This window comes from Pinus tabuliformis, chromosome 3_2, assembly GCF_031772625.1.
Source record: "Pinus tabuliformis cultivar Carrire ecotype Pingquan chromosome 3_2, CPIR1, whole genome shotgun sequence".
NCBI classification, from domain to species: Eukaryota; Viridiplantae; Streptophyta; class Pinopsida; order Pinales; family Pinaceae; genus Pinus; species Pinus tabuliformis.
Window position 1 is genome coordinate 69,928,570 of NC_142302.1, and position 25,517 is coordinate 69,954,086.

Below are 25,517 nucleotides of genomic sequence, written 5' to 3' on the forward strand. Positions count from 1 at the left end.
CACATACTAGGGAGTGTTAGGAAGTGCCAAGGAAACACAAGGGAACACTAGATTCAAATGCATGGAAATGAATGAATAAGAGTGTGGGACAAGGAGTGTCAGTGAATTCTAGGTGTGTTAAGAAGGGTCTGACAAGGTATGCTAGGTAGTGCCAAGGAATGCTAGAGTGCTAAGGCGACATGCCATGATGTGATAGGTGCCAATGTGTGCCAATGCGTTCCAAGGAAACAAAAGGGAGCACTAGGTCAAAATGCATGGAAATGAATGAATAAGAGTGTGTGATAGGGAGTGTCAATGAGTTCTAGGTGTTCTAAGGAGGGGATGACAAGGTTATATGCTAGGAAATGTCAAGGCATGCTAGAGTGCTAGGGCATGTCAGGGAGTGTTAGGGTGTGCTAGGGAGTGCTAGGGCATGTCAGGGAGTGCTAAGGTGTGCTAGGGAGTGCCAAATCATGCAAAGAAATGTAGGGGATGCTAATGTGTGCCACATAGTGCCAAGGGATTTTAATATGCGCCAGTTGTTATGGCATGTCAAGATGTAAACTATGTTGCTTAGTTATTTTACGACCATGGTTGGATGTGAGCCTTATCATCATAACTTATTAAGTGGGATGAGTCAATATTCGACATGATAGCCTAAGATGAGTTATAGGCAGTTCTTAGGTGAAAAAGGAATAGTCTAGTTGTAGTAACCGTAACTTGGTTAAGCTATTGTAATCGAGGCAAGACTTGGTTGGATTCCCAAGTCACAAAAAAATAAGCGTAGTTGTGAGGGCATGATAGCTAATGGGTGTCAGGGCATGCCAAAGAATGAATAGGTGTGCTAACACATGCCATACAATGTCAATGCATATCGAGGAGTGTTAGGAGTGCAAGGGCATCACAAGGGAGGATTGGTCAATGTGCATGGAAATGAATGAATAAGAGTGTGTGGCAAGGCGTGTTAGTGAATTCTAGGTGTCCCAAGGATGAAGTGTGTTAGGAAAAGTTCAAAATAGGACTTGTAGGAGACAAGCTTACAGTTGCAATAAAAGTCTAGATAGAGCAATTTCAGATATAGGGAGACTTTGGGTTAGGCACAACAATTTTTGTCCAATGACTTGGTTGGGTTCCCAAGTCACAAAAAAAGTAAGGCTTTATATGAGGGGATGGCAGCTAGGGAGTGCCAAGGTGTGTCAGGGAATTCCAGGAAGTGCTAAGACAATTCCAAGGAATGTTAGGAATTCCAAGACATTTCAAGTGCTAAGGCATGCCAATATGTGCCAGGTGTCAGGGTGTGGCACCAACACATGCTAGGGAGTGTTAGGGAGTTCCAGGGAAACATGTGATAAGGTATGTTAGGTAGTTCCAAGGCATGCTAGAGTGATTGGGAAGCATGCGAAGATGTGCCACATGCTAGGGTGTGCTAATGTGTGCCAAGGAGTGTTAGGGTGTGCCAGGGAAACATAAGGGAGAATTAGGTAAAAACACATGGAAATGAATGAATAAGAGTGTAGGACATGTAGTGTTAGTGAGTTCCAAGTGTGTTAAGGAGGGAGTGTTTCATTGTAACCTCCATCATCTTTATCACCATAATCATTATCATCAAAACCACAATTCATGTCATTGTCACCATCTTCATTATCATCATTGTCATGATTATTGACATTGTCATCAATTGTTCATAATTGTCAATGTTATAGGAAATATCATCAATGCATAAATATGATGAGTCTTGGAAAAGGGAAGCAAAAGAAAACACAAAAATGGAGGCAATAATAGATGTAAAATTGGATGAAAAGTGGATGGAACATAAGTAGATGCAAAAAAAGATTCAAAATCTGACACAAAAGTGGATGTAAAAGAATATGTGATAGTCAATGTGATCTTGGACACAAAATAGGATGCAAACGTGGATGCAAAAGTGGAAGCAAACATGGGTGAAATAGTAGGTGTAAAACTTTGCATGAATAGTAGGTAAAATAGTAGGTGTAAGATGCAAAACTTGAAACAAAAGTGGATACAACAATGAACGTGAAAAAGGACACAAACTTGGATGAAAAATAAGATGTAAAAAGGGATGTAAACTTTGACACAAACATGGGGGCAACAGTGGATAAAAATTAGATGCAAAAGTGGATGCAACAAAAGTGGATGCAAAAGTAGATGGAAAATGAGATGCAAAACCTAACGTAAAAGTGGATTCAACAGGGGATGCAAAAACATACACAATATTCAATGTAAAATTGGACACAAAAGAGGATGCAAATGTGGATGTAAAAGTGGAAGAAAAATTGGGTTGCAATGTTAGGTGCAAGATATGGTACAAATTGTGGTGCAACAAAAGTGGATGTAACAATAGACACAAAACAAGATGCAAACTTGGATGCAAAAAAAGATGCAAAAACGGATGTAAAAGTGGATGCAAACATGGGTGCAATGGGCGAAACAAAATTGGATGCAATGAAAGTAGATACAAAACTATACACAAAACCCAATATAGAAACCAAACACAAAAGTGGATGCAAAAAGATATGCAATATTTGATGCAAAAGAGGAGGGGAACTTGGATAGAAAATTGGAATCAAACGTTGGTACAACCGTAAGTGAAAAACATGGCGCAAATTGTGGCACAACAAAAGTTAATGTAATGATAAATGCAAAAAAGAAGAAAAATTTGATGCAAATGAAGATGAAAAAAGGGATGCAAAAGTGGACGCAAGCATGGGCGAAATAGTGGATGCAAAAGTGGACGTAAGCATGGGTGAAAGAGTGGATGCAAAAGTGGACATAAGCATGGGTGAAAGAGTGGATGCAAAAGGAGAAACAAATCCCAATGCAAATTTTGACACAAAAGTGGATACAAAAAGGGATGTAAAATATGATGAAAACCTACATGCAAGTGAGGATGAAAATGTGGATGCAAAATTAGAAACAAAAATGGTTGCAAATGGAGGTGCCAAACTAGGCACAAATTGTGGCACAAAAAATTGGATGCCGTATTGGACACAATAATTGATGCAATGTAAATATGAATACAAAATAAGATGAAAAAGTGGATGCAACAAAAGTAGATGCAAAACTAGATACAAACCTTAATGCAAAGCTTGGTGCAAAGGGGTTGCTAAAAAAGATGCAAAAAATGATTTATAAAAGGATGCAGAAGAGGATGCAAAGATGATGCAAAATTTGATGCAAGTGTAGGCACAAAAAGTGGATGAAATAGAGGATGAAAAAGTAGGTGAAACAAAATTAGGTGCCAAACTTGATGCAAAACCTATAACAAAACTTGGTGTAAAGGCTGGCACAAAACTTGGCATGAAAGCCGGTGCGAAACCTGGTGCAAAGCCTATTGCAATACCTGGTGCTAAACTTGGTGTAAGAATTGGTGCAAAACTCGATGCAAATTTTGCATCAAGTTTTGCACTATATTTGATAAATGGATGCAAATAGCCCCAAAAATGGGATCTAGAAGAAAAAAAGGATGCAAAAAGGGTTGCTAATCACAAGGTTTTGTTGTAGTGAACTCCATCTCTTTGCCCCTCCCTCTCTCTCCCTCCCTCTGTCCTTGTCTCTCTTGTCCTCCCCCTCTCTCCAACCTCTCTCTCTCTCTCTCTCTCTCTCCCCCCAACCTTGTCACTATATCCCTCCTTCTTTCCTTTCTCTCTCTCCCCTCCATATTTGTGTCTCCCTCTCTCTCACCCTTCTCTCCCTCTCTCACTCCTCTATTTCTCACTCTCTTCATTCCTCCTCTCCTCTCTCCTTAATTTTATCTCCATCTCTCCCTTATCACTCTCTCTATCTCTCCACCTCTATCACTCTATATCTTTGTTCTTCCTCCATATATATCTAGAGTCAATATATATCATGATATATTAATATATATTATAATATAAAAAATTGAATACTATATTAAATTCAATATTGTATTACTCCAAAGTTATCAAATTTAATAATATTAATATTATAATATATTAATATTAATATTAATATTGAATTTAATGATGTTTTTTACATGGCGTGATAACACAATTTATAATAAAACTTCATCAAACTAATATTTTCAAATATTACAACTTTGATGTGGAAATATTTATGTCTTTAAAGATTTTAATATATTCATAGGATATATCCCTGATTGTGGTGTGAGACAGGCATTGAACTCGATGGGACTCAAGTCACAGAGAGGGCACGATTGCTCATAAGGCGAGGTGGTCAGTTGACGACTCACATTTAATCATTTACATGTGTAAGGTGGAATCGTTAGAGGAGAGATGAGTTGTGGAGGAAGGTGAAGCAGTTTTCTCAGTGTTTTGGTTGCAGTTTGGCTATTCGTTCCTTGATTAGACTCAGGAGCCCAGTTCAGGTTGCTAGATTCTTCATGGGTGGGATATGAAAAGTACTTGTGGCCTCCAGAAGGCGTGCTTCTGATGCATATATGCTTCTTTTGTTTCCTCGATTTCCCTCCTCTTGAGCCTGGTTTTGTGTCTGTGGTCAACTAGTTTACTGGTTGTTTCTAAAATCCGTTTATGGTAAGTCTTGAAGAAATCTGTGTTGGGTCTGAGGGTATTAGTAATGAAGGTGAAGCCTATCCTCTGTGTTATGTCAGTCTCTCCGTGATGTATGGAATTTTCTATCTTTGATGGATTTGTATGGAAAAATTAAGTTACATCCATATTGAATCTAATGGGGGGTTGGGTTTCAATAATGACAGATACTTAAGGAAGCAGCAGTCGCTCCAAGAGGAATGGGTCAATTGGGCAGAGAGGACTCCTGCATGGCGGATATCCATGTCCTCGTTTGGGTTGTGGACTGTCTTGGAAACAAGCATATCCCACTAAGCTATGGTCAGTTTAAAGGTGGAAAGTCTAAATGGTTTGCTGAATTTCCTGCTCGTGTTAATTTTATATCAACCTCATATTTTTACAGGTTTATTTTACCTCAGAATAGTCTTTTTTCCTGTGCCTTCCTGTCTTTCCATTGCACGGGTGCTTTCTTGGTCAAAATTATGTTTGATCAACACTGATAGTATTACTTGTCAAATATCTGGATTTTCTGGGTTGATTTTATTCCAGTCAGGTGGTTATCGAGATTGATCGAATTGGATTTCTGTGGCACGCCCTACCTCTTCCAAAGGAAATTCCAGATGGGGAGAAATGTTTCAGGTCGAAGCCATGGTCGTGAGCTTACAAGGTAGACCCTGACTCTGTAAGTCAAGGGCAAAGGTTGTCGAGGTATAGTTGGAAAACCTAGAGATGCTTCCAAGGTCTATCATAACATCACCCCTCCTCTTGTTCATCAACTAATACAAGGGTGGGAAGCAGAAGTTAAAGAGAAAGCTGAAAAATCAGAGCCAAACTTTGGAGAATAATTATCTTTAGTGCAAGACCCAGGCCACTCTAGAGGCAGATGTACCCAATTCCAATAGTTGATATAACTATATTGGATTATGAATAATGTTGTTGCAGAAGCCATAAGGTCCAGCTTAACTGGCCCATCTCATCTCCCTTATGAGCTCCAGGAAATTCACAGGGAATTTCAGTTGATTCAATGCCAAATCCTGTAGGAATTTACATGGTATCAAAGCGATAAACAACTATAACTACAAATAAAGACTATATACCTCCAGATCTTGAAAATGACGTACCTAGGGCTACCATAAACCTTTTCGCGTGAAATGAAAGGGGTTCCTCACTAGAACAACTTCTCCTAGGTACGTCATTTTCAAGATCTGGAGGTATATAGTCTTTATTTGAGAGTTATTTATTGCTCTGATACCATGTAAATTGCTACAAGAAGGCTGGTCCTAACTTAGTAAGAATGGAATAGATAAAGCTACCATATTCTTTCTTAACCTTAACGCCTTCCAAGAGAATTCTAAGGGTCTTGAACTTGGAAAAAAAATCTTCAGTGGAAGAAAAATGATTGTGGTCTAATGTGGTTGTCAAGCATCTTGGTCTGGTTATGCACTAAATGTACCTTCTTCTTCTCATTCTCATGAGTGCCTCATTGATTCTGGAGCTTTTTATCACATGGACAAAAACAAAGCCATGTTTTATTCTTTAAATGATTCTAACACCAAAAATATATATGTTGGTGATGATAGATCTCTTCGTGTTGTAGGGACTAGAACTATTCATCTAGACAATGGTAAATTTAATGATGTATTATGTGTTCCTATCTTATCCTGCAACCTTCTATCTGTATATCAAATAACTCATTCAGGTGACGGTAAAACCATTGATTTTTCACCTCATGATGTTGTAGTTAAGGACATAAGAGATCCTAGACAGATTTTAGCTACTGACATTTCTGATGATTCTACAAGGTTGTATAAGTTTAACAACTTTGGGTCATCAACTCTTCCCTCGGTATTTGTTGCTCATAATGATGAAGTGAGCAAACTTTAGCATGAGCGATTTGGTCACTTAAATTATCGCTCCCTTCAAAATATATGTAAATAAAATATGGTGACAGGTCTTCCTATGGTATCTTGGAGAGATGGTGTTTGTTCCAGATGTGCACCTGGAAAACATCAACAGGATAGTTTTGAAAAACGTGCCTCTTGGCATGCCTCAACCCCTTTACAACTTGTGAATAGTGATTTATGTGGTCCACTTCCAGTTGTTTCATTCTCTGGCTACAAGTATTTCTTAACTTTCATTGATGGTTTCTCCATACACACTTGGGTATACTTCTTAAAACTCAAGAGTGAAGTTTTTAACATGTTCTTGGCCTTTAAGGCCTTTGTTGAGAAACAATTTGGACATCAAATTCTTAAGCTAAGATATGATAATGACAGAGAATATGTTAACAACAAACTAATCAACTTTTTCACTGAACATGGAATTCAGTTGCAACATATTGTTCCATATACTCCACAACAAAATGGTGTAGCTAAAAGGAAGAATCACACCTTAAAGGAAATGACCAATTGTATGCTTCAATCTAAAGGACTTAGTCTTAATTTTTGGGCAGAAGAAATTAACTGTGATAATTACATAGTAAATCACACTCCTACAAATCCAACTCTAGAATGTTTGTCTCAGTCGAATCGAGAAGCATATCATGTGTCTTCCACAGACTAAGTTGTCGGTCTCTAGTGCCAGAGATCCAACACCCATGGACTCCTCAGACAAGTAATGGTCAAACTAGCATGGTTGTTCTGTTTGGAAAATTTTGAGTTATGTTTAGTTTAGTTTCTTTGAAAGTTCCTTGCTATTGTAGTTATCTAGATATTAAGACTACTAAAGACATTCAGACCTATATTTCACTTCTTGACATTTTGAAGACATTTGAATTTTGGACGACTTATCATGTATTTAGATGGCCAACAAATCTGGTTTCTCAGTGGGTGGGTTGAGGCCTTCTAACACCTGTTGGATGTGTATGTATTCCTGTTTGCTTTTTGAAATGAAATAGAAGAGTCCTACCCAACTTACAAAAAAATCATATATCCATAGGGTATGCTTTTTCCTTTTAAAGGTTCATTTTACAAATATTTAATTAAAAGAAATATTAAAAGCTTTTGGAGAAAGATTTCTATTATGTGTGTTGAATTAACCTTTTTCCTTTGATTTAAGAAATGATATTGGCTTTAGTAAAGAGTAAAGATGTTTAAAATTTTAAGTAATTTGTTATTTTAATGTGGTAATTTTTTTTGTTAAAGGTAAATTTACGATCCATTCAAATTCACCTATATGATAAAGGAACTCTTAAACACATGAGATAATTTATTATCCATTATATATAATAATACATAATTATATTAAAATAATTAATCTTAGTCCATTAATAAAATTAAAAAGTTATATATAATCTAAACATTTAAGTTATATATAATTTAAGATTCAAGCTAATGTTTTGCCCAACATTAGCGAATTTTTTTTTATTATTTTTTGAGGAAGGGTCATACTACGCTCTAGAATGTGCCTTTCCACCCAAAAATATTTGTCAGCCATGTTGAAATTATATTAATAATATTAAATAATTATTTATAATATATTCATAATTCTCAATGGTTCATTAGAATATTAATTAATTATATTAATAATTAATAATTTTTCTATTATATACTATTAAATAATTATTTTATAATAGGAGTTGTAGGAGGGGAGGGATACTCTATGGTTTCTACAGAAACTAAAGTATTGAAGTACTCATGGGGATGAGGAAATATGACAAGTAATCAAGCACAAGCCTATGGTATTCTACAAAACTTCCTTATAGCTAAAGAAAACAATGTTCCTTCTCTTAGTGTGTTGGGGGATTCTCTTCAAAATTTTCAGCACTTGGTAAAAAGATCCTCTTTCAAGGACCTATGGTATTCTACAAAACCTCGAGGAAAGATGACAAGTAATCAAGCACAAGCCTATGGTATTCTATAAAACTTCCTTATAGCTAAAGAAAACAATGTTCCTTCTCTTAGTGTGTTGGGGGATTCCCTTCAAAATTTTCAGCACATGGTAAAAAGATCCTCTCTCATGGATAAGGTATTGGAAAACCTATTAAATCATATCATAAAAGTGGTAAATGAAATCCCCTCAATTAACTATTCCATATTTCACATGATAAATATAAAGAAACAAATAGATGCACCAATGAAAAGAAGTTACATGTTGAAGTTTGGCTAATTAAAGGTGGATGGCCTTTGTTTCTGAAGTTTCATTTCCAATGGACATGAATGATTTTGCTAGCTCAAGTTGTACAGCAATAAATAATTGCCCATATCTGAATAAATTTGTGGGCAAGTATAATATAAATGAATTTGTGGGCAAGTATAATGTAATGGAGGATCTTATCCTCAAATAGGTTGGATGTTGTGCATATTTTGCTTTATTTTGGGTTCCTTTTGGAAGGTTTTCACCTCCAGAGACCCCTACTTTGTCTATAAGTTTATCTTCCCTCAATAGAGGTTAATTTTGATACATGTTGTGCTAGATATAAGTGAAGTATATGAAAAAATGGAATTGTAAACCCATGGTGTAAAACTTGAACGGACACACATTTTGAAATCAATACAAATGTCGTCATTATTGTTAAAACTGAGATAGATCCATCTTAAAGATGAATCTAGGAAGAACCTAGAGGGATCAAATCTTTTGATGTGCAAATCCCTTTTAGAGTGCAAAAGCTAAAAAGTTTACACCCCTCCATAGATCCATGTATAAGATAGATCTATACACGTGTTTGTTATATATATATATATATATAATTTGAATCACATTTTTTAAGTTCCTTGAAAAACTAATATTGAAATAAATAAATTAATATGAATATTCAAATAGTTTATTTATATTCTATATTAACATATTTTTAAAAAATATAAGGTTTATGATTTTTTCTTCAGTTCAAAAGATTATATATATATATATATATATATATATACACACACACATACAAAACATACTTTATCTCTTTAATATAAAATTGTGTTGTTTCCCATACACATTGAAATATTTTATTTATTTTTGAGAGCAAAAGTGAAATATTTTTACCATATTTCCTTCATACGAGTTGTATTGAGTTGTAAGATCAACGGTTAATGAAGATATCACAATTAGAGTATGACTATGTTTTATAATATTTTTAATTAAGAAAAACTGTTATTTTTTAATTTAAAAAAATATTTTATTTTTAGTTTAAAAGAAACACCTCCCAAATTGGATTTTTATTTATTTTTTGTATTATATAATGTTAAATATAGTATATAATTTTATGTATATCAACATACATCTATCTTAAGTTTGGTTTATCAAGTTTAAAGAGAGATGTTCAAAACGAAGAAAAAATACACGATCATTGTAAAAAAAGGTTCATAAATAAAAAAGGTTCATAAATATGAACTTAACATATATATATAATATATTTATATATATATATATATATATATATATATATATATATATATATATATAGATATACTTTTTAAAAGGACAATTTAACTCTTTTATGTTTTGGTTTTTACCATTGGAATTTGGCAATAAATTTTTGGTGAAATTTTGTTTTTTGTTGTTGTTGTTTAAAATATGTTTTTGAATACATAAATGGATTCAATGCTCTAAAAATCTTGGAGCACTCAGATTATGAAAATTTTACAACGCAAAGTAATTCCAACAAATTTCTGTGGGATTTACCACAAAATTGACTAGAAAGTAGGTTTGTAAAGAATATTTAAACTACAACTTTTCTTAAGTTAGAGGTCATTATCAGGCACCAAATTTGAAGAGAAGGGTTACATTTCAATTTGAAGGGGCCACTTCATTATAACTTTTCAATATTGACAAGTTAAAGTATACTATTATTTTCATATGAAAATGAAAAATAATTTAAAATTTCATGCATACCTTATACATCACACATCCCACTATGTCAAGTTGTGGAAACCTCAAATGAGGAATCTTATCATCTTCATGCATTTGCTTATAGTATATATAGAAATCATATGGAGGTAATTCAATTGGACCATTTAACTATAATGTATATAAAATTATGTGGAGGGATTTTTTTTTTCACTGGAACGGCTATGTTTTATTTATGATTTGGTTGGGCTGGTACCTAATCAACCTTGTTACACTGCAATATCTTACATTTTAATACATCTTGATGAACTCTGTTTCTAAGGTCATTGATGTTGAGTTCGCCCGATGCAAGAAGGCAACCTTTGTTTGCCATTATATCCGCTTCACTATTCGAGCTTCTGAGAATGTGGAAAATTTGAAAGGATTCAAAGTCCTTCAGTATGGTCATTAGCCTTTTCAGAGACTTGTTGAGTGTGGCATTGTTGAATTGGTCTTGCATATTGATCTTCTTGATGAGGATTTCTAAGTCTCCAAATGATTGAAGATTGGTGGGTTCCAGTATTGCAGCAATAATGCTACAACTCCTGGGACTCCCTTCTTTACTTTTATCAACCCGGTAGTAGGTAACAAACTTGGAAGCGACGGTGTTGTATGCACAAGTACTAGCTCTTGCCGCAGCTGTCACTTGGTCAGCTGACACAAGTCCACTAGGGGCTTAAGCCAACTTCTATGAGCTCTTAGAAGAAGCTTTTTAACCGATGGATGAAAGCTAACTCAAGGAAGCTAATCTACTTGCGGAAAGAAACTGAAAGCCAAAAAGTAACGCAAACCCTAGCAAACCCTAATTCTACCAGCTAGTCCTACTGATGCAAAGGAGAGAATGCAAACTACTGGAAGGGATGCTATTACTTCTATGAAGGTAAAATACATGTGTCTAGACTACCTCTACCTGAAGAAAACATCTTTTTGTATTTTTGAATAAGTTATTAGAATTATCATGCATGTGCTTTTAACTGGCTTTTTACTGTGTAGGGGTGGATCAAGGAGGAGAAATGCTTGGAAAAGGTTGGGAAGGTTCAGAGAGGGTCTAAGGAGTCCCTAACACCCTTCCGGAGAGTTTCACAAAGTTTGGCTATCAAGAAACCTCATTTGTGAGCTTCTACAGGAAGTCTGCAGGGGTTCTACAGGATGTTCAAAGATTTCTACAGGATGTTCAGAAATTTCTACAGGATGTTTAAAAAGTGGATTTTAGAGGATGGGTGAGTCAGGGAAGATGCATGAACGGATAGGGAGGTAGGATAGGGGCCTAGAGTGACCCAGGGACTGGTGGATCGAGTGGTGAGAGGGTGTAGAAGGCTGACTTGGCTTAAAGAAGGCTAAGACAATGATGGAGCAAGAAGGTAGGGTTACGTGGGCAAAAGGACAGGTGTGAGACGAGGAACCTAGCTAGGAGATGGAACAGCTGGCTCTAATGAAGCTTAGGTAGATGAGAGAGTGGTAGAGATGCCCTGCACAGTGTACATTTAACCAAATCAACAAAGTCTTACAAATAATCAAAGTCCTAGCTAATCTAATCTAACTGTCAATAAAACGAATGAACAACATCTTTATTTGGAAAGAAGACCATGTACATCAATCATGCAAAGAAACATTTTAGAGATTTGAATCCATAACTAACTTCTGCAAATGAAAACAATACACTAAGGATTGCATGGTCAAGCAAACTAGTGTCTTTTGTTGGGGCGGCACTGTTTCTTCAATTCCAGCCCCTGATCCAATAAGGATGAGGTGAAACTGAGAGTGTTGTTGACCCTTTTCTTGGAGCTTTTTTCCTGTTATTATCCTACCAATCTATTTTAAACATCTGAAGCAATTCTATTCATAAACAGTGACCTATTTAACCAACACAACTAAATCTGCCCAACAGAAATACATTTCAAATGCATAAAAGGTAACATTACATTACTCAGAGTTGATATAAAATCAGACTGCTTCTCATTATCAAAAAATAGTCATACATCAAGAGTTATGCCAAAATGGCTACAAGAGAACAAAGTAAAGCTAACAGCACTGTAGTGCAAAATATGCAATGGTTTCAAAAGTCCCTTACGAAGGCTAAGGCCTTAACATTTATACACCACGAGGACCCTAGCTGGCCTCCTAAATCTATGGGACTTGGCTGTCCAAACTGTGAGTAGACAGCCCCTTCCAAAATCTGCTTGGTTGCCTTCTAGATTTGGTTTTGGTGGCCTTTGGAGCTCGGAGTTGGGGGTGAAGATCCCGAGGAAGGGCTATTTAATGCCATAGACAACCCCCCTATGAATCCTCACCTCAAGCTTGGCTGTCTTCTAGCCCATGATTGCTCGATTTTGCTCCAACATGTGTCAAAAAACCTGAAATGAGCACGTGTTAGCCACCTAGGAAGAGTGACTACCCTTATTCGTACAAATGACATAAACATACTGAAAAATAATGCATAAGCTATGAAAAATGAAGGATTGAACAAGGACTGAACAAGGATAATTAGGCCAAATGAGCCCAAAAAGTTACCAAATTTGGGGCTCGTCAACAATCTTTGATGCCTCTTTCCTGAACAATTTGGCAGGCTTTTGTGAGGCCAAGAAGTTCTGCCTGGTTATTTGTATGACAAAGTCCCCAGCTGAAGCATTCTTTTCTAGTGCTGTCCAGGGAGTAGATAACTCCACCAGCACCCACTGGCCCAGGGTTTCCCTTGGAGGCTCCGTCGAAGAAAATTGTAGTTTTGAGTTGATTCCTCCACCAAAGTTGGAAGCTGACTTCTGGATCTCTTAATCTCTAGTGAGGGTTGGGAAGGGGGAGGGTCAGAGATTTGCCTTTGGGGAGAGGGCTAAGATGATTCAACCAGCTCTTTAAAGAAGGGAGGAGAGAAGAATCTGATTTTTGCGAATGCTAAAGAACAGATTCTAGGATAAGAGCTTTAGCTTTAGCAGCTATTTTTGCAGGGAAGCAAGGAGTATTATTGAATGTCAAGTCATTCCGGACAAACCAGATTTTCCAGCACATGAATTTAGGGATTGAAAGATAGATGTGCTACCATAGAGAGTTGTTGGGAATGGGATGGGGATAATTTTGGAACCATGTGGAGTAAAGCTCAGCCGCGGTGCATTGCTGGGGCAAATTAACTTGCAGATCAAGGAGCGTTAATTTCCAGACTTCCTTGGCAAAAACACAATCTAGGAACAGATGAGGGGCTGTCTCTCTAACATTTCTACACATGATGCATCGATGAGGTCCAACAATGTTTATTTTTAGCATATTGTCACCTGTCAATTGTTTGTTATGCATGAGGATCCAGGAAAAAAAAAAAAAAAAATTGACTTTCGGAAGTCCTGTAGAATGCCAAACCTGTTTCCAAATGCTGGGAGAACGTATTTTATCTTTTTTTGGCTGCAGAGCGATATAACCTATTGTAGTGGTATAAGTGTCGGTGTCTCCCCAGCCCCAGCTATCTGGACTGTCATGATGGATGGGCGTAGCGTTGGAGAGGAGTGATTTTAGCGCTGCCAGTTGTGGGAGGAGATGCTCAGGTACGATTGGGAAGCTCCAATCACACCAATTCCCTTTGTGATCCCACTCTGTTATGCCAAATAGCTTGCGATACCCTGCATCTAGAAGCCAACATCGGAGGTCACAAATTTCATCATGGGATATAAGGGGTGCGCTATTCATTATACGGTCTTCCCACAAGTAAATTTTTTTTCCATTGCCTGGAATACAGTAGAGGTGAGACTTAAAGCAACTAATGTTGTTTCTGTATAAATTCCAAGTTAACGTTCCAGGGGAGGTGTTGTCAACAGATAGTTTCCTGAGAGAGACCCCCCTGTGCATATTTTTTCCTGAGCGTATCACTGACTGGATGAGCAGGGTCAGAATAGATTTTCCAGAGAAGCTTGCAGTCGAGAGCGAGATTGGAGAGTGCAGGGTCTCTTATTTGGAGTCCTCCATCCGCTATTAGGTGTTTTATTAGATCCAAGTTTTCCAAGTGCATTTTTCTTTGATTGCCTTTGCCTCCTTGCCAAAGAAAGTTTCACAGAAGGCAGGAGATTTTCTCCATGATGTGTTTAGGAGCAAGAAGAAAAGAGGCTTGGTAGATAGGAAGGCTAGAAAGTGCAAATTTTATTAAGGTTGTTTTTCCTCCCTTTGTGAGCCAGAACCCTCCCCAAGAGATGATCTTGGATTTGATATTGCTGATAATACCTTGCCACAAAGTTCTGATATTAACCCCGAAGGTGAGTGGTAGGCCAAGATATTTGATGTTGTCCAAATGGGCGTAGCCCTCGAAGCCAAGGATCTGGGCTATACTATTCAGATTGCCTTGATCCACATTCCATCCGTAGATTGAGCTCTTTCTGTCATTTATCATAGCTCCTGAGGCTCTACAATAGCTTTTTAGGACAAAGTCGAAAGATTTAGCTATTCTCATAGAGGCACCACCAAGAAGGAGGGAGTCATCTGCAAAGAGGGTGTGGTTTATAGGCTTTTGGGCATTGGAAGTGCGAATTCTGGGGAGGTCACCAGAATTCATTTCTGCAGTAAGCTTCTTGCTGAGGGAGTCCGCCATTAGAATATACAAGAAAGGAGATAACGGGCAGCCTTGCCTCAATCCACGCTGAGCTTGGAAGAAGGATGCTGGCCGGCCATTGACTAGAGGGGCAATCCAAGGATTATCAATACAGGCTTTGATGAGATTGATGAACTGAGCAGGGAAGTCGAAGGATTGGAGGACTTGGAAGAGGAAGGAGTGGTTGACCCTATCGAAGGCATTGGCCATGCCGAGCTTGATCAAAATCCCCTTCTCTTTTCTCAGTTTATTGGAGTGGACAACTTCCTGGACTTGAATGACATTATCCAAGATGTGTCTACCTTTAACAAATACCCTTGAGAGCTAGAGATTAATTTTTCAAGGAGGGGTTTGACTCTGTTTGCAAGGATTTTGGCCAAGATTTTATAGGAAGCATTACAAAGTGAAATGGGCCTAAATCTGCTAAAAGTTTCTGGATTGACCTCTTTTGGAATTAAGGCTAGGAAGGTTGAATTGATGCCTCCCCCAACCTTGGCTTTACTGAAGAAACCTTGTATCATTTTCAGCAGGTCTGTTTTGATGATGTTCCAGCAGACTTTGTAAAAGTGTATAGAGAAGCCATCTGGCCCAGGGGCCTTATCTGATTCCATTGCCCATATTACTTTGATAATTTCTTCTTCAGATAGTGGTTTCAGAAGAGCTTGATTGTCCTCTTGATTGATGAGGTGAGGGATATTAGAGAGAAGGTCTTCAATATCCTCTTTGCTGGTTTATTACCAGGCCCGTAGATGTTTTTTAAATGATTTTCAGCTGCTGATTTAATTGGTCGAAGTTTTTGCATATCTGTCCTTCTTCATTATTTATCTCAGTAATATGGTTGCGAGATAATTAGGCTTTGTACTGTCGGTGAAAGAACAAATTCGGTCTTCGGCCTTGAGCCATAGGCTACGAGATTTGAGCCTCCAATACTGTTCTTCCCATTTGAAAGAGCGGTGGATGTTGCTTTGGAGTGCAGCCTCTTTATTTAGAATTTCCGGAGTGATGTGAAGGTCTTCTATTCCCATTTGCAGAGTTTCCAATGAGTGAACAACTTCAATTCTCTGTTGAATAGGGTTTTTAGATGGATTCCTCAACCACTCTTTTAAAGCTTTTTTTGTGGCTTTTAACTTTTGTTCCCACACATAGCTGGGAGATCCATTGATGGGAATATCCTAGGTTGATTGAACAGTAAAGAAAACCTTCTTTTTCAATCCAGAGAAGGCTGAATTTAAATGGCATTGGGTCCAGGTCTTCCTCACGAGCCATAAGGAGTTGAATTGGCTTGTGGTCCGAGGTGAGTTTGGGGAGGATTTTTGTGGAGATAAGAAGATTTTCCAGCAGCAAGGAGCTTTGAATCAGAAATTTGTCCAACTGGGAAGAAATGTGATCAGTCCCAGTTCGATTATTGGTTCAAGTGTATGTGCCTTTTACAGGTGCAAAATCTAAAAGGTCCCTCTGCTGCATGAGTTCTTCGACCAAGGGTAGTAGTTGGTCTTTGATGCTGTTTCCCCCCATTTTTTCTTTTGGCTTCATAACAATATTGAGGTCTCCGGCCATAATGATGTTGTTGGGGGAATGAAGGCCTAAAAAATCGTAGAGAGAATTCCAACATTCTCTTTTTTCAGCATAAAAGACAGGGACATAGAGATTGAATAGGGCTATAGTTAACTTACTTTCAAGGTGCTTGAGTTCAGTGTAGATCCAATGTTGGGTCTCATGCGAGTTAAGCAGATGGAAGTGGTCATCAATCCAGAGTGTCGCAACTCCTCCTGAAGAGCCCCTCGAGCTGACTGCTTTGCCTGCATTCTTTTCCATTTTGACTTACTGATCTCCATGAGGGCTTGCCCTTTGATTTTGGTCTCTTGGAGCAATAGGATATATGTGGATTCTATTTTCATCAAATCTTTGACGGCTTTGATTTTTGGTTGTGTCCCAGACCTCTGCAATTCCAAGAGACTATACGCATTATTTACCTGGCGAGGGGTTTGAGAGGCCTCCCTTGGAAGGTCTTGCTCTTGTATTTCTCCCAATAGACATTTCTATTGTGGATTGGCTACCTTGCATCTTTAGATGTTCTGCTTCTTCTTCCCTCACTACTTTGTGAGGTTTCCTGCCCGCCCTCTTCGAGGGTCTCTCATAGATCTCATCCTCAGAGGAGTCAGAGGGTTCTGCCGCTTTTTTCTTTGTTATATCTGCATACGAGGGAATGGAGGGGCTACCCTGAGAGACACCAGGAGAGGCAGTTCCTCCTCCTTCTTTGTTTGTTTGAGGGATGTCAATCTGTGTCGGGGTAATCAGATCTGCTTCAGGAGGATCTGGGGGGGGGCCTCCATTAGGGTTTGGATTCTCATCCGGGGCATGGAGGTTCCTCTTTTCATTTCCTTGATCTTCAGTGTTGTTCTCCTTTGTAGGTCCTTTCCTTTGTGCTTTTGCATGACCAGCTTTCTGGACTGTGGTCCACTGTCTCCCTTCGAGTTATCACTCTATTCTTCAGCCTTTTTCTTGTAGTATCTCGCAAAATTCCCATAGCCATGGTAGTGTCTACATTTGAAGGGTAGCTTCTCATAATCCAGTTCTTGGATGTGAGACCATCCGACTATCGTGAGTTTTATTGCTTCTGGTAATCCTTCTTCAAGGTCTACTTCCACACATATTCGAGCACAGGAGTATTGATCTTTCCTCACAGCCTGGTCGATATATTTTCCAAGGGAGTTGCCAATTATTTGGAGCGATTTCTGGGTCCAGCAAAGCAGGGGTAGGTGGGGAAGTCACACCAATACTGGGACGGCAGTGGGCACATCTTGTGTCGGGTCAAAATCCGGCAACCATTTTTTTAGATATAAACCTTTTGGCCCCATGAAATAAGGCCCATTCCTAAAGATGAGACTCCGATCCTCAGCAGATTCAAACATGAACACGAAGTAGCCTTTGCCAACAAAGTAAGATTTGATACCTTCCTTGATCAATGGGGACCAGTTTCTCTTAATCCAATCTTCTACCGATTTGGGCGAGGGCCAAAGGCCTGTGAACTGCCCTATGAGTCCTTTGTCCACTAGGTTCAGAGCAGATCGACAAGTTTCTTCCTCAGGGAGGGCCACCGAGGGTATGTTGTCCTTTTTTTTTTACGAATTTTTGTTGTTGTGCTATTGGGGGAAGTTTGCAGCATGCAGCCACCATTTTCTTAAATTCAAGAACTTCTGGAGGAAGGGAGAGGGGCTCTGAGCCCCCGTCTCAGGCCATGGCAGATTGAAGGGTAGTAAGTATGCAGTTGCGGGCATGCGCAATGCAAGAGCTAAGAAGAGCTAGGTCACGCGGCCAGAGCAGCCTCTAGGTCAGTATGTGGAGGGATTATGAGAGATTTTTCAGTGTAAATCACAAGATCTATCATTTGTCGACGCGTTTTAAACCAGCCAATGTGGTTCATCGTCAGGACAAGTTGAAGAACCAGATCCATCTTTGCATGTTAAATAGCTTGAGCAGAGCCTCTAACGGCTAGCTAGGCCGACGACTAAAATGGATTAGGGTTCTAACCTCGAAAATAAATATATAAATAATATAAATAATTTAATTTAATAGGAAGTTAGTTGTAATAAGGGACCAAATAAATATATAAATAATTTAATTTAATTGGTTGTTAAGCGGGATTTAACAATTAAATAAATACATAGAAAATATAACTATTAGGATAGAATGTATAATTAACTATAAATAGAGTCATTAGTAAATTAATAAATACATAGCAAAAATAAATAAGGATTAAAACCCACGAAAAACTATACAAAGAGTTAAAAAATAATAAAATAATAATAATAAATAAATAATCATAATAATAATAATATAAAAATAAATAACTATTAGGTTTAAAAAAAAAACAAACTATATAAAGAGTTTAAAACAGGTTAAAATAATAATAATAATAAATATTAGGTAAAAATAAAATAAAAAAATTACAGACACAATCTGAAAGGGAAGGATGGGAGGGGAAGGAGGAGGGGCGGAAAGGAAGGAAGCGACTAGGAAGAGAGAGCTGGGACCCAACATCTGCTAATTTTCCAACCATCCTCTCTATTGAGATTGCTTGGCCTCTTTTCAATTTCCAGAGCTTCCCTAAATTTTCGATGATGGAACTGAGAAACGCTAGCAATGACCCTAGCTTCTTCAATACAAACATGATGATTGGTTTTTTCCGCATGCTCAGCTAAAGCTGAAGACTTAGATCTCCTATGCTTAAGGTCAGCTGCGTGTTCACTAATCCTTTGATTGATGGAGTGGCCCGTCTCACCAATATAGGGGGTCCCACAGGAACAAGGGATAATATATACCCCTTTCATATCTTTAGGGTCGATAGGATCCTTTGCTGATATGAGGGACATACGAATGGTGTTAAGGGGCCTAAAGGTTACAGGGATACTATGCATCTTGAGAATCCTTGCAATCTTATCAGTGGTCCCTTGCACAAACAGAAGATGGACACCTGGAATACGCTCCTTTGGTTCCCTTTTAGTAAGAGAATTCCTGGCAGCTTTTTTGAAAGCCTTTTGTCCCATGTATCTACTATAACCATTCCCAAAAAAGACATCAAGGAGATGGGATTTTTATTTCTCAAAGCTCTTTTTATCCGAGATCCTTAGGGCCCTGGTAGCAAGGGTATTGAGAATCCCCATCTTTTGAGCAGGGAAATGGTGGGAACTGGCATGAAGATACTGCTCCGTATGCGTTTTCTTTCGAAAAACTTGGTGGGAGAGAGAACCATCACTATTCTTAGAAATAAGAATATCTAAGAAAGGGAGGCATCCATCAACTTCCTGCTCTCTAGTGAACTTAATGGCTGAGGATTGACTATTGAGATGATCGAAGAAGAGATCTAAGTCCTCTTGGCCATGAGACCAGATAACATTGGTGTCATCCACATACCTTTTCCAAAGCTTGGGCAGGAGACGGGATGAGCTAAGAGCCTTGGACTCAAAATCTTCCATAAACAGATTAGCAACGACAGGGATAGGGGTGAGCCCATTGCAACCCCATAGGTTTGCTCAAAGAACTCTCCCTCAAAAGAGAAAAAGGTGGAAGTGAGGCAGATTTCAACTAACCGAGCCGTATCAGGATCTGTAAGGCGGTTGATAACCTCCAAGGCCTCACCAATAGGGATGCAAGTGTACAGGGAAACAACATCAAAACTAACAAGAATGTCCCCAGGGTCAAGCCTAATGTCCTTGAGTTCATTAATAAAGGACGCAGAGTCTTTTACGAAGGAATTCGTACGACCAACTAAGGGCTTAAGCCTTAACGCAAGGAACTTAGCAAGAAGGTAGGTAGGACCTCCAATGGTGTTGACAATGGGCCTTAATGGAGCTCCTTCCTTGTGAATTTTGGGGAGACCATAGATCCTGGGAGTGATAGGGTTGCTCTCAATGAGTTTATGTTGCAGGGAACTCACTGAGCTAATGGACTTAATGGCAAGAGCCACCTTCCTAGCAACCTTTTTTAAGGGGTTTTTGGGAAGCTTTTTATAGCTACCACTATTATGAAGATGATCCAACATCTTATTGCGATAATCAACCCTGTTAAGAATGACGGCAGCTCCACCTTTGTCTGCCTTTAGAACAATGATATCTTTGTTCTGGTTTAAGGATCTGAGGGTTACTGATTCTTCCTTGCTCAGGTTGCTCTTAGGGGGCTTAGCCTTTCTCAAGACAACCGCACAATCCTGCCTTATAATGTCCTTGATTTTATCAGGTAAACTTCTGATTCCAAACTCAATGTCACAAATGATATCATCAACAGAAATTTTCTTAGGAGCTAAGGCAAAATTTAATCCCTTAAAACTTTAAAAACCGAAGAGGGAAAGAGAAACTAGAAAGATTAATAACCTTGTTATTAAAATGAGAAAAAGGAAAAAGATTATTTGTACTATGATTTAAATTATTATTATTATTACTCAATATTTTATTACTTACTGTGATAAAATCATTAGTATTATTAAATAATGTTTCATTTTTATTAATGTTAACATTCATATTATCAATATTACCACTTTTATTATTATTAAGAAATAAATTATTATTATTATTATTATTAAATAAATTATTATTATCAAGAATATTATTATTATTATTAAATAAATTATAATCATGGCTATTATTCTTATTATTAAATAAACTATTATTAATAATTATTTTTTCCGAAGGTGGCAAAACCTATCAAACTCAGGTGTCAAACCAACAGTGAGGACAGCCATCTCTGGCTGCTATCCGCGAATATCGGTTTGACTCATCACTGTTATCAAGGAAAACCACGCCACCTGTAATAACCCGCTCCGCTGGTGGTCCGTAAGGGAGCAGGCTTTCACTCCTGCCAGATGCCTCTGGGTCTTGGACCGTTAACCTGTTTCCTTACGTCCGAGGAAGACGAGCTCTTAGCCAAGCAGTGAATAATAGTATTATTACAACAGTTAAATAAATTATTAATATTATTGTTAATAATGTTTTATTAATATTCTTATAATGCTCAATCGATTGCAATTCATATTACAATTAAAACCCAAATCCTTATTTGAATGCACGCGCGGAGGATTCATGAACGACGGGTTATCACCTACGGAGCGCTCGCAGTCCATCGAACTCCGGCCAGCCAACCCGTCAACAGTCTTCACGCAGCGACTCGGCAGCAGAGAAGAGGAGCATTTCCCTTGCGAAAACCGTGAGACCCCCACTGGAAAAGAACCGTTCGATAAAGGACTGGGATACGAAACTTCCAAACTGATCTCCCGCCCAGAGAGAGAGCAACCCTCGGCACGTTTTCTGTCACTCATCTTCACGCCGGGAACAGCAATGCCATCAGGAAACCTGGTAACCGCAGCGAGATCAGCGTTGACAGTCACCGTAAAAGAACCGCTCGACGAAGAATTCGAAAGCCAAACTCCCAGATTGATCTCACGCCCAGAAAGAGAGTTTCTGTCATTCAACTTCACGCCGGGAACAACGCTGCCAACTTCACGCCGGGAACAACGCTGCCAACTTCAAGAGCACCCTCAAGGCTATTCCTATTTCCAATTCTATAGCAATATTAATGCAATCTGACATGCTAGCGGAATAGTCATGGCCCTCTGAGTGACAGCACGTGGAGAGAGAGGGCGAGCCTGGAGAGGGCACTCCATGGCTATTCCACTCGCATGTCAGATAGCATTAATATTGCTATAAGATTGGAAATAGGAGTCGCCCACCCTCAATGCCGGTATCAGGCGAGCCAACTCAGGGTTAATAATTTATAATAATATTTTGCCATAAGATTGGTAGGTCTAATGATTGGTGCACATGTGCATTATGACATAGAATAACATGTGTCAAAAAAACACAAAAATGATATTATGTTTAAAATAAAATAAACCATTAATCAATTTCCTTTCATGGCTAAACACATAAAAGATACTATGTTTAAAATTGTTGAAAAACAAAAGGAGAGAGAGGGATTCGAACCCTCGATAGTTTTTTTATCTATACCAGTTTTCAAGACCGGAGCCATTAACCACTCGGCCATCTCTCAAACTATCAATCAATTTCCATCCATTGCTCCCACTATCATGTCTTTGTACTATATAGGAATAAAAGATATGTTAGCACTATTCATAAATCCAAGCAAGAGAAGCAAAAATAAAACAGGGAATATATACAAGTGGAGCAAATAAAAACACAAAAAATACATTATGTTTAAAATAAAACAGTCCATCAATCAATTTCCATTCATGATTCTCACTATCTTATCTTTGTATTATATAGGAATAAAAGACAGGCTAGTACTATTCATAAATCCAAGCAAGTGGAGCAAAAATAAAATAGGCAATAAATACAAGTGGAGTAAATAGATCTTGTTGGCAAAAATAGCAAAGCCTAGGCTCAAGACTCAGTCAAAAAAATGTTCTCCCCATAAACAAAATACTTAGCACTATGAACTCCACCAATTAAACTTTCTTCAAACTGTTTTAATTATTATAATATATAAAAATATCTAATTATTAAAATAATAAAATAAAATATACTATAGAAAATATTATATTTTTAATAATTTTATTTTAAATTAATAACCATATACTTTGATAATTGAAAACTAAAAAAATGACTACATCAATTTTGAAACCGCCCAATAAAGAACCAAAAAAAGAACTGCCAACCAACTTCACTTTCTTTTAAAGTGTAACATTTCAATATATTTCGGGACTCATTAATTGAACAGGGCATTCAAGTGGTCTGCTAATCAGAACTTGATTTTGTTTTCAACGAGGGCTTTTTATTGGAATTTGATGAAATAATTTTATATCTAATTTGATTTTTTTATTATTTAAAATGTAATTTATTTTGTATATATATTTATTATTTTTGAAAATTTTGAATATTGGAATTGTGAAAAGTGATTTCAATTTATTTTATAAAATTCTAAATAAATTTTATTAAAAATGTTTTCTAAAATCATAATTTTGGTTTGAATATTTTTTTTCTTTTTTATTTTTTTTTAAATAAATTTAATCACAAAAATATTTAAATAAAATTTTAGATAATAAAAATAGATTCAACACTATCAAAAAATTTGGAACATTAAAATCTTAAAATTTAACAATTACAACTCAAATTTCCCAAAATTTCTACTAAATTTTTAATACTTGTAATTTTTGGTAATTAAATTTTCACGGAGCTTGGGGGCTCTTTCTATTATAACATTGGAAAACAACCCTGGAAAGGAATGAAAGTGCAAATGCGTGAAAAGAACGAAAGCTCACGGTGGCCTGTGTCCCTCTCAATCCTTCTGGCTCTCTTAAACTTTTAAATGCAGTGGGCCACTACCTTCCCACTAAAAGTAGCGTCTTCTTTTCAACAACTAACAATTTATTTGTTAGGTGTTTTTTTTTTCAACAACTAACAAATAAATTGTTAGGTGTTTTTTCTTTCAACAACTACCGACTTAGAAAAAATTAAAACTGTTTGAATCCAGCTGTTCCCCTGCAGAACACATTATCATTAGCTATTCCATATTGCTGCGAGGATTTCATCCAAGAAGCTCACTGCATATTGACCTGCGATCTACCAACTCTGTCTGGGATGGCATCACATCATTCGATTTTGTAAGCCTCAGGAGTATCAATTTCTTCATTTGAGTTTTTCCAAGTCTCTGATTTTTTAGAAAGCCATTAGTTTTGATTCTGGTTATCATTTTGGAGAGTAGATTTTGAAATATTTCAAAATTTTATATACCAGAGTGATATTAAACATATGAATCAAATTTTAAAATATTCTAATCAAATTAAATTCAAGCTAATGAGTAGTTTTTTCTTTTGGGTTTTCTAAAGTTGTTTTTGGATATATTTAGTGTATTTCTCAAGATTCAGGTGGCATCATGCATTCATAAATTTGTCAGAATTTTATTGCTTCCTCTCTGTATCAAGATTTGATTTTCTGACTTTCTAAAGGTAGTGTTTAGGAAATAATCATTCTTTAATACTGAAATTTCCGTGTGGGCATATAGTACTGATAAGCCTTTAGAAGATATTAACAAGGATCTGAGCAAAGGAACAACAAGTGTGCAAGTTACAGCACTGGATGGCCTGGTGAGTGTCAACTCGTTGTTCACAGTTGCAGTATTCGTTGGGCTGTCATTGGCAACTCCTGGGCAGAAGAGTTTGGGCGGTTGTGATGCAGGGGAGAACATTCTTAAGAACCTTATGGTATTTGAGGTGGTATCATTCAGTTCGTTTCTGTTCTCCAGCCTGGTTGCACAGGGCTTGAAATTAATAATCATCATAGACAACAGCAAGGATCCTAACGAGGCCACTAAGGGTCATATCAACAACAAGCTTCTGAGGATTGGCATGCTTGCCTCGGCACTTGGGTCTATTGTTGGATGTGTATTCTTGATGTTGTCAATGGTGCACGTGATACAGATCAGGTTGGGCGTCCTGTCCTGTGGAGTAAGCTCCACAGTGAAGGCAACTGCAACTTTGATTGCTCTAGTTTCAACGGCCTTGGTTGTTTATATATCTACAGTCATTTATGCTTTCACTCATTAGTACTGTACTGCAATTTCAGTGATAAATCAGATTTTAATGAGATGTAATATATTTAGCTGTAGTTTAAATAAACTGTTTTTTTTCCTAAAATTATATAAATTTTGGTAAGATTTTGATTAAATTTGGAAGGGATTTTTCTAAATCCAAGTTATAGTTGTCAAACTTTAAGATTTTGGGTACTTAAAGGTTTCTGATGGTGCTGAATCTATTTCCACCATTAAAAACATGATTCAAACACGACTATTACAATTTTTTTTAAAGATTTTGATCTGTCTAGGCAATTCCTCTACCCAGGTATCCTTCTTCATATATTTATAACAGTTGTATTGTAGTAAAATAATTTTCATTAAATACTATAATTGTGGAAATTACTATTTTTTTAAATTAAAAAAATCGCACTATGAATAACCACAAAACTTACATATTCCTACTTGAAATTAGACTCATTGGATTGGGTGGTTTATTCTAATGTATTCATACACTGCACCCCAAGTGTGTAACAAGGTTTGAAGTTTTTCAGTTTCTGTGTGTAGCTCAAATATGGAATTGCATTTGAACTTCAAGATCAAACGACAAGCTATGA

The 25,517-nt window shown here is 37.3% G+C and overlaps 1 protein-coding gene across 1 annotated transcript; it reads left to right on the top strand.

Annotated features, from left to right (window-relative positions):
• The first annotated feature begins 23,792 nt into the window (after nucleotides 1–23,792).
• LOC149179888 (uncharacterized) lies at nucleotides 23,793–25,071 on the top strand. Its single transcript, XM_089418071.1, has 2 exons — nucleotides 23,793–23,992; nucleotides 24,394–25,071. The coding sequence occupies exons 1-2, from the start codon at nucleotides 23,970–23,972 to the stop codon at nucleotides 24,932–24,934; spliced, it is 564 nt and encodes a 187-aa protein (XP_089274197.1). The 5' UTR covers nucleotides 23,793–23,969; the 3' UTR covers nucleotides 24,935–25,071.
• Nucleotides 25,072–25,517: the final 446 nt, after the last annotated feature.